The sequence below is a fragment of the Ovis canadensis genome, chromosome 2, assembly GCF_042477335.2.
Source record: "Ovis canadensis isolate MfBH-ARS-UI-01 breed Bighorn chromosome 2, ARS-UI_OviCan_v2, whole genome shotgun sequence".
Classification (NCBI taxonomy): Eukaryota; Metazoa; Chordata; class Mammalia; order Artiodactyla; family Bovidae; genus Ovis; species Ovis canadensis.
The window spans coordinates 125,248,574-125,261,638 of NC_091246.1; the positions used below are offsets into that span (position 1 = coordinate 125,248,574).

Here is a 13,065-nt window from a genome sequence, read left to right on the forward strand (position 1 = left end):
TGACACGAAGACCGTATTTACAAGCATAGTAGACACCTTCGCAGAAAGGTATGGGGTCAGATGATGTTTCCAGATTTTAGGCAGCTTATATTATGTAACATTCTCAGCGAAGTCTGTGAAATACTACCATAATCAAATCATCTCCCTAAATTTCTCTATGAGAAATATACAAGAGGGCTGAAATCAAGACTGTAGAGAACCTCACATCAGTTCAAGTCGTACTTGGCCACCAAATGAATTCTGAAATTAAAACACTATCTACAAAGCCTTAAAAAATTTTATTATATCTCCAAATTGCAGATAAGGGGACTTATGCTGTATAAGTTCAACTTCCAGCTCTTCCTTAAGGCTGATATGTGAAATGAGATGATACATATGGCAACTGTAAAATGTGATATAAACCCAACTTCATATTGCCAGTTATTTAAAAGTAAAACCTGTTAATATTTAACAGCCTGTTAATATTTCAAGAACAGAAATAACATTTAAATAGATTTGTGGAGTATCAACATATAACGAAAACAAATCAAAACATAAAAACAAAGTGCAGAACCCTCCCCCATCCTCCAAGGCTCAAAGAGCAGCTATCCAGCTGTAGTCTACTTTCCTAAATTTTTTCAGTTCCTTTTCTTCTGATTTTGACAACTGATGTATAATGTCTTCTTCCAAATCTGTGTTATTTGTATCCTGGATCTTTTCAGTGAAATTATTTTCTTCATCTGAATCATCACTTTCTTTTTCTTCTTCCATATCGACATCATCAGGATTTTCTTCAGCACTTTAACAATAACAGAAAATGCAATTACTATTGAAAAATATTTCTAAACAATAACTTTCTAATTTAAGATACTTATGAAAAAAATCATATGAACAAAATTAATGAAAATTCTTGTTACTGAATACCTTTTTATTTTATTTATTTGGCTTAGTAATTCTATACCCTGTAAATACAGATTAAAGCTGAAGGAGAAACACAGGGAAAGAATATTGTGATCAATGATATCACAGACCATCCTGTTTCTCAAAACAGAGTATCTGAACACATCTAATGAATGGCCTTACCTCTTCGTCTCTGTAGACAGCAGCAGTGAGTTTACAAACATGGAGCAGAGGAAAGAAGCAGATGGCAGGACATGGGCTGGAGTGCGAAGAAGCTAGAGTAAAACAGAAAAACAGGGTTCCATTTAAAAAGAGCAAATGCCAAGGCTTTTATCAACACCAGGTTCTGTTGATGAAAAACCAAACAACTCCTACTTTTATGCAAACAACCCCTCCTCTGACCCCATCAGAAATCCTAAATTTTATACCGTTTAGTTTGAGAATTATAGTTGCACAATACACAAATGATTATCCAAAAATTATTTGTTACAGATTGATTATACAAAAATTCCAACTTTAGTTAAAGTGCTTTACTGCATTTAATCCATGTCACATAGGTATAAGCAATTAATTTATACTATTAGTTTCAGTGTTATGATAAACTTGTGTAATTAGTTAATTACTTACCTCACTAATTGCAGGGATGTTTTCTGTTAAGGGCAGCTGCACCAGCTCATTCTCCAAAGCTTCATTTAACTTGTCATTTTGTTGCTGCTGCCTGTGCTTTCCCAATAAGAAATAAAATGGGGTTGTTGGAAGACTTTCTTCTGCTAATAGCTGTAAGGGTTAAAGAACAGGGAAACAGTTTCAATAAAAAAGGAGGAACTGCCTTCTGATCCAAGTACTACAGTAATAAAATAACACGGATGAAAGGAATTGTAGGTTATCTTGTATGATTCTTTCACTTCACAAGGAAAGCAATTGTGACTAGCCCATTTACTCTGAGAAAAGCCAACGTGGACACTTAGATGACAGAACAAAATGCACACCTACCACTACCTCTTCCCCCAGTCCTACAAAAACAGCAGCAAAGGGGAGGGCATAAATCTACAGTAATAAAGACACTGGGTGATGTGGAAAGTGGAAAGCAGGCTGAAGGGTGGTAACTAACCTAGCAGACCCAAGAGAACAGGATTCTAAGCTGGTGGTGGCGAACGCTAAGGAGCATCCCAATTTATGCTGTGGCCGTGTGGTTTGGTCACTAAGTTGTGTCCACTCTTGTGACCCCATGGACTGTTGCCTGCCAGGCTCCTCTGTCCATGGGATTCTCCAGGCAAGAATACTGGAGTGGGTTGCCATTTCCTTCTCCAAATTTATTCTGTAGAATCTCACAATGCTCAAGAATTGGTACTAATAGTACCTTTGAAAAAGGCTAAAAAAAAAAAAAGAAACCCAGTTAGCCTGGTTAAAGCCTATCTCAAGAGCTCTCAGGTTTCCAGATCTCCTCAGCCTCAGCAGAAGGCTGGCAGTATGCTCCTTGAAGAGCAGAACCAAGTGCCTCTTTAGACTGGACAGCGTGCTGTGGAGGGTGGTGGTGGCTGCGCAGCTGAAGGCAGCTGCGGCCCATAGAGGGCGCTTCCCACAGTGCTGGAGTCAGGTGACGCCTTTAAGGCAGGAACCTGGAAGAAGTCTATCTGGGTGATAACGACCAGTCTAAGAAAGTTCTAAAAGTAATGACTTCAGCTCAGTCAGCTAGTGGAGACCAGGGGTCAAGTTCCATCCAGGCGAACTTTCAAACGGTGATCTTGCTCACTTTTAATTAAAAGCAGACAGCCAACAATCATCAGACTCTGATGAAAATCTCCAAAACAGACTGAAAAGAAAAAACCTAATGGAAATAAACCATTCGAGATATAAAAAACAAAAAAAATACAAAAAAACCCAACCCCAAACATATATATATATAAATAAGATCAGATGAAAAATAAGAAATCTCTCATATTATAAAAAATGGGAAAAAAATAATTACTTTCTAAAATACTATATATTTTACCTAATGTGTATTATCTGTACCTTCCTATTAGACTGTAACACTACAAATTTAGAGACTTGACCTTTCCATTCACTGATACCCTAAATGTCTAGAGCATACAGTAATGATCAACAAAAAAATGCTGAATGAATTCAATGAATTTTCAGAGAAAACTAAGACAGGTTACAGATAAAGTATAACAGTATCTTCAAAGTTCTAAGACAAAATGATTTTCAATCTAGATTTCTACGTAAGCAACCAATCAAATGGGAGAGAATAAAAACAAGTTCAAACCTGCAATGTCTTAATTTACTGCCCATACACCAACAGGGAGATATTCACCAGAGCAAACGAGTAAGCAAAGTAAGCGATAAACCACAGGATCTATTACAGTAGAGGTGACTGAATCCCCAGAATGGCAGCAAATGCAGATCCTAAGATGACTACTGTGCAGCAGGTTTTAGGTTTATAATAGGGCAATCAGTTCAGAAAAAAGCAGGTCAGAGGCTCCTGAAAATACTTCTTCAAGACTCAGAATACCTAATATGAAAACCACGAGAGAGGACTTATACACTAGGATAGACTTTGATGGTGAACTAGGTGCCCACAGTGCAGGAGACCCAAGTTTGATCCCTGTGTCAGGAAGACCCCTGGAGAAGGGAATGGCTGCCCACTCCAGGATTCTTGCCTGGAAAATTCCATGGATGGAGGAGCCTGGCAGGCTACGGTCCATGGGGTCTCAAAGAATTGGACATGACTGAGCGACTAACACTCTCACTTTCACTAGATGAGAATAGGAAACTGAGCAAATGAAAAGATAAGCAATCATTAACTCCAGATAAAAGAAGCTGGTCATAAAAGGGAAAACAACCTGTTTGTTACTGCATGGCTCAGTTATGAATTGTGTTAACATTTTTAAGGATGAACAGCGATCTAAGATAAATTTAAGATTTATCTACACTGGAAAGATTAGGGACAGAATGTATGAGGGTGTATGTTGTGTATTTGGGGGTAGGGGTGTGGAAGAAATGTCAACTTCAATAGATCACAGTTAGAAAAGACCAAATCTAATGCCTAGATCTGAAAAATCCAGAATTAGCAATATAAACATGTTTCTTAGAGACAGAGAGGTAAATAAAAACTTCAACTAAATAGTTGAGAGTGAGTATCTTTGTGGGTCATCGCACTTGGTGGTGAAGTTCAAATTTTCTCACAGAAGTCTCACAAAACTATTTGATTCTTTGGATCACCAGCATATCACTAGCATTACAAATTAAAACTACAATTTCAAAGACCACTATGACATCAAATGAAGCAAGTAGTTTCTAAGTATATAATTTAAAACTCCACTTCAGGGCAGGTAAAACATTTTTGTCATAGCTGAGTTTTGAAAGATAAACTTATCTTTGCAGAGAGGCAATGTGTATGATCTGAGCTATAAGTGATCAGAACGTACCTGTTTGCTTGTGGGTGTGAGTTTCTCTTCTGGAGACTGTGTACTGAATGTCAATAAACTCTGAAAAGAGAGGTCAATTAATGATGTAAAATATAAACTGTAGATATTAAAGTTAGAAAATAATGTCAACTTTTCATGCTTATATATATATGCTCACAGAAAATGTATTTAGTAACTGCTGTGACAGTTCTAAGATTGTTCTGAAAGATATATATATATATATATATATATATATATATAAAATCAACTGATAGATCTAATTTAAGCCACTGATTTCTTTATGGTAAATCAAATAAAAAAGTTTAAAAAAGGCCATTCTAACAAATACCATTCACAATACTCTTATCTTTTAGATCATATCTTTTTTACTGTCATGGAATGAATGAATACAAGAAATAGCCTTAAAGGTGGGGGCTAATATACTCCCACCAATAATATGACTGTACTGAGCATATTACACAATTTGGCAGTGGGTTGAGGTGGGTAGGGAGAGGAGGGGTAATCCTTAATCAAACTATTTCACACATACTAATGACTGCCTTTTCTGAGATGGATGGTTACCTGTGATTTTGTTAGGAAGTAAAACTGGGATCTGTTCAGCCACTGGTGAGCTTCGGAGGTGAATGATTCAGGGACATCTCGGGGAACAAACACTCCCCACAAGACTTCCTCTCTGCAGATGTTCTTTTGAATATACAATGGCCTTGGCTCGCTAGGTTTAAATACAAACACTAGAGAAAAACAGACAATAACATTTTGCTGGCAAAGGTTAGTTCTAGCCTCAGGTTGGAGGACCATACTCACCCTGGGACTTACCCCATTGAGTAAATGGCCCAGGTCATGATTATTTCAGGCTTTGATTCAACAAGTATCTACGTGACGCCTACTATGTGTCAAGAAGGTTAGGAACAAGGGCTTTGAAGATGAAAAAGAGAAAGAAAAATTCCTATTTCTGAGAGCAGGGCCAACTGCAGAAAACAGACACCAAAACACTGCAGAAGTACTTTTTGTCTTAAGCTCTAGAACAGACATCTGTGGAGCCTTAAGGTCACTGAGAAGGCACGATTAAAGCTCCTTGGGGGTTGGGGGGTGCCTTCAAAACCCTTCAAAGAGATGAAATCTCTCTTGGATTTTGAAGACTGAGTAGGAGATGACATGCTGAAAAATGAGGGACGTCCTCAAGCTGGAACTCAAGGAAGAGCAGTAGTCAGGCAAGTGGCTTTTGATCCAAAGTAAAGTTTAATTCAAATGACGTTAAAGATGCTAAAAAGAAGATTTAGGTTAACAGATTTCTTCTGTCAAAGAAACGTGTGTACTTACAGTCTGAACCAACAGAAGACTGAGTGATTGCAGCAATATTCTCTGAATTGGGATCAGGTTCCATAACTCTCACATTTAATTTCGTACTCCATTCCACTGGGGGAAAAAGGGATTCACTTCTAAGAAGAGATTTACCAAAAGCTTTCTTAAAGTAGGTACTCAATATTTATTGGGACAATCAATTTTATTATTCTTAGGAAGAGGGATTTTATGCTTCCAGATAATACAGAGTCAACGTACTGAAATTATCTGTGGAAATCTGCACTAAGATGAAGGGCAGGAAGCAAAAAAACAGAGTATTTCTTCCACATGCAATGAAATGGTTATTATTTCAGTGCAACTATGGTCTGATGTTTTTCCACTACTGCTAAATGTGGGCAAAATGTTAACCAGAATCATCATAAGTTATAAACATTCATTACTAAGCAACCACCATGCCTTCCAAACATACTTGAATAAGTAAAATGCCACAGAGTCCATGTTTGTTAGGAGGACTGTTAATAGGCTCCATTCAAATTTAATGCTGTCAGGGGCACTGCAGGTTAATATGCATTATGAATCAGAGAAACTTTCCACAAATTGTTAGGAGGGTGGAGAATATGGAGGGCGGCAGAGTCATACACACTGAAGACAGTGGGGAAAAAAGCAAGGACGATGGAAGCTGATTTGCTGAAAATTAGGTAATAATTTATAAACACTGCCGACCTTGAATAACGTGGATTTGAACTGAGCAGGTCTATACATGCATGCACTCAGCTGTGTCCGCTCTGTGGCCCCACGGACTGTGAACCTGCCGGGTTCCTCTGTCCATGGACTTTTCCAGGCAGGAATACCAGAGTAGGGTACCATTTCCCACTTCAGGGAATAAGCCTTCTTCCAGGGAACAAGGCTGAGTCTCTTGCATCTCCTGTGTTGGCAGGTAGATTCTTTACCACTAGTGCCACCCGGGGAAGCCCTTTATAAATACAGCTGACCCTTGAATGACACGAATTTGAACTGAGCAGGTACACATATATACAGACTTTTAAAACAGCGAATGCTACAGCACTGTTCAATCCAAGGCTGGCTGAATCCACAGAGGGATGTCTCTAAGTTATGTGTGAAGTTTTGATTGTGCAGAGGGTCAATGACCCTAACTCCTGCATCACTCAAGAGCCAACTGTAATCAAAGTCTATTATTATAGGCATAGCACTCCAAATTTTCCTATGTGCTCTGATACCACTTTATAGCAAAAAATATCTTACATGCACAACTGAGCAGATTCCAACAGCACAGAATGCCATTTTCAGTGACACCAAGAAGATACTTGGAACAAGTCAATCTCCCAAAGCAAAGGTGCCTAGATTAAAACAAGGAAGTTAACAATTTAGTTCTACCACACTTGGTTACAGAGGACTGCAGACTTCCCGCCCTAAATTAAAACAAGGAAGGTAACAAGTTAGCTCTGCCATACTCAGTTACAAAGGACTGCTGACTTCTTGCTTTATATTAAAACAGGGAAGGTAACAAGTTAGTTCTGCCATACTCAGTTACAGAGGACTGCAGACTTCCCACCCTAGATTAAAACAGGGAAGTCAACAACAGTTAGTTCTACTACACTCAGTTACAAAGGACTGCAGACTTCCCACATAGTACTAGTTTTGTGCAGTGCAGACTTTTAGATACACACACGTTTTTGTTCATAATTATCCTGCAGAAAAAGGGGGTAAGGAGCACAAAAGGAAAGGTTTATTGACCTATTTTGTTTCTTTAGGAAAACAGATCTGATGACCGATTCTTTTCTAATATGCTGTACAGTAATTGGCACATATAGAGAACATGTACGTGAAACATACCAAGTTACTTAAAACCGTTTATGCTTTTTTTTTGCCTCAAGAGGCAGATTTGCAATATGAATTGTGAAGTTTTATGAAGTAAATTCAGAATTAGATATGTTAGAAATTATAAAAATTAGCCATTCTGTCCTCAAATGCTCAAGTGACCTAAAATAAAATGGAAGATATTATTGTTAATTCTCTTGCCATTATTAAAAATAATGAAGTTTGAGCGTAACATTGCTTTTATGAAGATGCAGAGAAAGTACACACTGTCTGGATCTACTGAGGCTTATGCATGGCATCTAGTTGTGTAGTACAACCAAGAAAACTAATGCACACGGTTTACAAACACAGCATTTCTTAGCTTCCCAGTATTTTGGTGGCACCACTGACACACAGGATGCCTTTGGAGAAAGCATAAATTATTATTAAAGTTTATGTAGAAAGACTTGTTTGAATTTAAAAAATATCCAGTAGTTTATACTCTCCCAATAATTTACCTACCTTATTTTCCCAGCTCGTTGACAAAAGGTACATTTAAGTTCCCAAGTCTCTGAATCCCATATTGTAACTATTTCTTCAAAACTAACTGCTAGTAATGAGCCATCTTCAGAGAAACAACAGTTAGTTGCTTGGTATTTATGATAACTACCCACAAAGTCACAGGTCCAGCCAACAGCCTTTTCTGTGGAAATATAGAGCATAAAAATAGTATAATGTTAGATAATATTTTAGGGCATTTAGTAGACACACATATTAAAAAACAAGGAAGCAAAAAAACCTTTCTGCCCCCAAATTTAGTTACATGTCATTGACTGATATGAAATTTGTATCCCTTCCAAGAGACCTTGGCCTTCCTCTAGTGGAAAAGTAAAGGCAGTAACTGCGAAAGGGAGGAACTTTTTTTTTCAAAACTCTTTCCTCATAGAATGGAGTAATTAGCATACAATTAATCAAGAATGTCATAAAATAAGTAAAGATTTGGGAAAGAAAGATGTAAAATGTTATTTCCCAAATCATTTGAAATTAGGCAATGGTCTACAGAATTATAGTTGAAAAAAATCCTCCCAGAATGGATATGATTTTCATGAGTTAAACATACCAATTCTTAAACTTGTACACTACATATGCATATACTAAATTTAAGCAACTTACTGTATATATCAGAATCATCTGTTAATATCCACACTTTGAAGTGGCCATCTTTACTTGCTGTAACCAATGTGGAGCTTTCAGATTTTTCTGCATTGCAGAAACAGAGAGCTGTGATGTGGTCCTCATGTGGCATGTTAACCTTTGTATTAAGAACAAACCTAGTAGGAAGGAAACCAATTTATTTTTATACCAGGACAATATGATATACTATCATTGAGTATTAAGAATTCCTTACAAGTTGTACATTTTCCAATAGAATCTTTAAGATTAGGCAACTTATATATTACCACCAGAATGACCAACAATTGAGTGCTCTGTCACTAACAGACAAAAGATGCAAAGAGTTCCAGCACATTACCTCTGGCCTCGGGTAACTTACATTAACACAGATGATTCGTAGTGTCAACTTACTGGTACAGAATGAGTATAAAATAGGGGTCTGTCAAAACATGGCTCTTGAAAGGTTACTACCCTAAAATACAGGAAAACTGCAGGACACATATACCTATTTTGAAAAAAAAAAAGCAAAAAAGGAAATGGCTATAAAGCCCCTCCTGTGGCAAGAAGGTAAAGAAACACTACCTATTTCAAACTGCCCCGGTCAGTATTTAATAAGTTACCCAAACTACCTCCCGAAGTTTGTTTCTGCCTCGACAGAACACTGGTGTGATTGGGAGGAACTCATGCTAGCATGAGAATATATCAGGGCAGTGGTCCTGTCTGGCTGACAGATTTTTTAAAAGTCCAGGTTATGAGAGTGGTATGGAGGGACTGTTTCCTCATCTGTAAAATGCAACAGGCTTATCTTGTGAAGATTCACAAGATAACTGGCACAGAGCACTAAGCCTAGGTCTTGACAAGCAAGGACTTGATAAATAGCTATTACAGCCATACTAACTGAAACTAGTGGGCTCCTTATCTAGTCGAAACTGCACCACACCACACTTCCACCACCTACTACTGTCATTTTTCCCAAAGAAGGTAGTCTAACATCAATAAAAGAGCCAAGGAACAAAGACAGCTGTCCTAATCCTGGATCTGCCTGGAATTAGGTGTGTCCTTGGGGTGTCACTTCTCCATGTCTCCTCATTTATGCAATGAAGTGACTCATAACTTGGACACAACACTGCTTTCTCAGAGCAGAAAGCTCAAAGGCTTTATTAGAGGAGTAACACTTCCTTCACTTCTCTTAATATAAATGTATCAAAAAGACCAATAATTGAAACCACAGGCTAGAAAGTCAAATAATTTCCTGCTCTGAAATTAAACAGCTATATAGGTAATCTTACCCTTGTGTTTTCTTATTATACATCCATATTTTCATTTGTAATTCAAGCTCAGTTTCCTTCTCTTGACGTTGTTCCACCGTTGCAAGCCAATTACCATAGCAGCCAAATGCAGCCTTTGTTAGCTCAATTTGGATCAGACCAGAATCATTGATATATTCTTGCTGTATAATATCTAACTGATGGGTTAAAAAAAATCCAAAATTTCTATTAATGTAAATACGTAAATGTTAAAGCATTCAAGGAATATTAACCACATCACAGATACCTTCTGGAATCTAGAGTAACAAACTTTTAGACAAAAATGAACTAACAATTGCTTATAGTGATCAAAACTGCCATTAAAAAATGAAGCATATTATATAACATAAATTCAGTGGTGATAATTTTTCAGCGATCTTGAATTTAAGTAATGATTATGTTCCATTTATAGATCTTAGAACAGAATCTTAGATTACAGTAATGTTTTTCTTTATAGTTTTATATAAAATCTCAAGACTAGATTTCACATCACTAGAAACAAAGAGAGCAAAAATAAAACCTACAATTTTTAAGGAGTGAAAAAAGAACAATACTGTAAACAGATGAGCATTTATAATTTTTTCCTTTATTCTATTTCCTCATCTACATCTAAAAATGTATTCAATGTCTACTATTTCCAGGCATTGTACTAGAAATGTACAAAGATCAGTAAGCTTTCTTCCTTTGAGAGGTTAAAAGGTGTCGGAGGGAAAGAGACAAAGTGTCAGAGAGGCTGTAATAGAAATTTATAAAGGGTACTGCTAAGTCACTTCAGTCCGACTCTGTGCGATCCCACAGACGGCAGCCTACCAGGCTCTGCCATCCCTGGGATTCTCCAGGCAAGAACACTGGAGTGGGTTGCCATTTCCTTCTCCAATCAAGGGTACTGTGAGGCACAAAAGTAAAAGTGGAAAGTCTAAACTGCATTTATTAGGATTACAGAAAGTGTTCCTCTTTAATCTACACTGAAAATTTTATCTTCAGTATGCACATATGACACTGTTTTGCCACAAAACACAGACATGTCTGTGTTGTCAATCCACATATTCTCATATCCCATCCTTGTGGCAGACAGAGGTATCTACTCAAAGGTAGAGATGTGTCTAACAGTTAATTAGTGTTGTCTGAAACAATAAGAGCCTACACAACAGCCCTGACTGGCTTTTACAGGCAGACTTCATCTGCAACCGTGGCCTCATTAGGATCATGCTGTAAACAACTGATAATACAATGTTTAAATAACATAGGCACAGCATCTTAAGAAGTCACAAAAGTTACCTGACCCCAGTGGGTGCTATAAAAACTTTCACTAGTTTTAAGATTAGTTAATGCATCAAAATCTTACATTGTATAACTGTTTATCACTTTGGAGAGAATAAAACTGCAGGTGGCCAGGTTTCCCATTCAAAACCAAAGCTTTAGTTCTTGGGTCAATCATCAAACCGGTAAAGATACTTCTGTCTGCAAAACAAGTGATGAATAGTAGCTGAAATCAGAAAAATATTCACTTTAAAAAATGTATACCATTCCACAGCCAAAGGTCTGCAGTACCTTTCACTAGGCCTTGAATTACTGCAGATGCCTCAAGGTTTCGGTGAATGATTGTTATCTCTGTGGGTAAAAACAAACAGTTAAACATAAATGAGTCAGATTTCAAGGCAAAAAAAAAAAAAAAAAAGGTGAATTTATAGTCTTCTGATATATACCAGAATACAGAAGACAACTGAGTTATGTTCTTGGGCTGTGATTGGAGAGTTAGGACTATAGTTTGTTATTTAACAGAAAAACTAGGGGTGGGATGAGGACTTTTTATCCCACCTTTCAGTCCCTGTTGGAACCTCTAAGTTTTCTGCTGCGACTATGACTACACTGAAAATGTTAATTCAGAAACTTATTTGCCCCAAAAGAGATGGTTACAGTTTACTTTGAAATGAATCACTGCAGTAATGGGTTGGTCGGCCATGCTCTCTGTTGAGGTGAAACAAGGCAGTGGGCTATGGGATTCACATCTCAGCTGAGTTATAACAGGATGACCAAATGCGTTGGTGGAAGTACAAGACGGCCTCCATTTCTGTCAAAATTTCACAGTGAGATAATAGCTCTCACACTGAGATAGTGGTTATACTGAAGGAAAATCTCATAGCATTCTTACAAAAATGCCGTTATATTGTAAAAACACAAACGCCTATTTCAAAACCCTTCTTTTATTCCCCCAATCATCCCACATGAAAAAGATCTTTAAATGTAAGTGGCACAACAATAACTAAATACACTTAGCCCTATACTCTCATAAAAACATCTCTGGAAATGTAGGATTCTGGTGGCACCTAAGGGCAAGAAAGGGATGGAGAAAAGATGAGAAATGGAAGAGAAAAATAGGCTGGTTAAATCCTATGCTACTCTTGTTTTGCTGTTTTCCATTCCCTACAGACGCTAGCTGATTTATGACATTACACAAAATCATATTTCCTCACGACAACAAATTCAGACTTACTGTTATCGGAATGTGAAGTACAGAACAAATCCCCGGCTGGTGACACTGAGATGTGTTCAATGGTAGCTCCTAAGCGGGGGAGGAACTCCTTATTCTTCTCTGCTGCCTCACGCCACTCTACGAGGACAGACTCACGGCCACCGCTCAGCAGACTGCTGCCTTCTCATCCACCCAAAGAAATGAAACAGACAGAGAAAAAACAGGAAGATATAATCAATGTTGTGAGTTTTCCTACATTAGAGAAAAACTTTTTTAAAAAACATGCAAACAAGTATCTTTATATCTTTTAATAAACTTGCAAGACAAAAGATTTAAAGATCACTGATTCATGGATTTTTTTTCTTTCCAGTAATGTGACTACTTCGTTGCTGACCAATTCTGCCAATAACTAGAAAATCTGGGTAACACAAACATCCTCCAGGCCCAAATGGCTTCACTAGTGAACTTTTCCAAACATGTAAAGAAGAAATAAACCAGTTTTACTCTCTTCCAGGTAACAAAATAAAAGAACACTTCCCAATTTGTTTTGAAGACCAGCATACTTCCAGCACCAAAACTAGTACACCATATGAAAAGTGCAAGCCAATTTCTTAACAGGCAAAAACCACCACATGAAAACAGCAAGCTGAATCCAATGATACACTAAAAACACAGGACATCACTG

The 13,065-nt window shown here is 37.5% G+C and overlaps 1 protein-coding gene across 2 annotated transcripts in view; it reads right to left on the bottom strand.

Moving 5' to 3' along the window:
- Positions 1–259: 259 nt before the first annotated feature.
- Positions 260–13,065, bottom strand: part of WDR75 (WD repeat domain 75) — a 36,022-nt gene continuing 23,216 nt past the window's right edge. For both annotated transcript variants that reach the window (XM_069576921.1, XM_069576920.1), the window contains exons 9-21: positions 12,402–12,560; positions 11,459–11,518; positions 11,253–11,368; positions 9,890–10,065; positions 8,601–8,758; positions 7,950–8,130; positions 6,873–6,967; positions 5,628–5,723; positions 4,869–5,038; positions 4,308–4,367; positions 1,507–1,656; positions 1,063–1,154; positions 260–778 (exon numbers count right to left, since the gene is read on the bottom strand). In XM_069576921.1, coding sequence (XP_069433022.1) covers positions 574–778; positions 1,063–1,154; positions 1,507–1,656; positions 4,308–4,367; positions 4,869–5,038; positions 5,628–5,723; positions 6,873–6,967; positions 7,950–8,130; positions 8,601–8,758; positions 9,890–10,065; positions 11,253–11,368; positions 11,459–11,518; positions 12,402–12,560 — 1,718 coding nt within the window. In that variant the 3' untranslated portion in view covers positions 260–573. The remainder of the gene's footprint in view (positions 779–1,062; positions 1,155–1,506; positions 1,657–4,307; positions 4,368–4,868; positions 5,039–5,627; positions 5,724–6,872; positions 6,968–7,949; positions 8,131–8,600; positions 8,759–9,889; positions 10,066–11,252; positions 11,369–11,458; positions 11,519–12,401; positions 12,561–13,065) is intronic.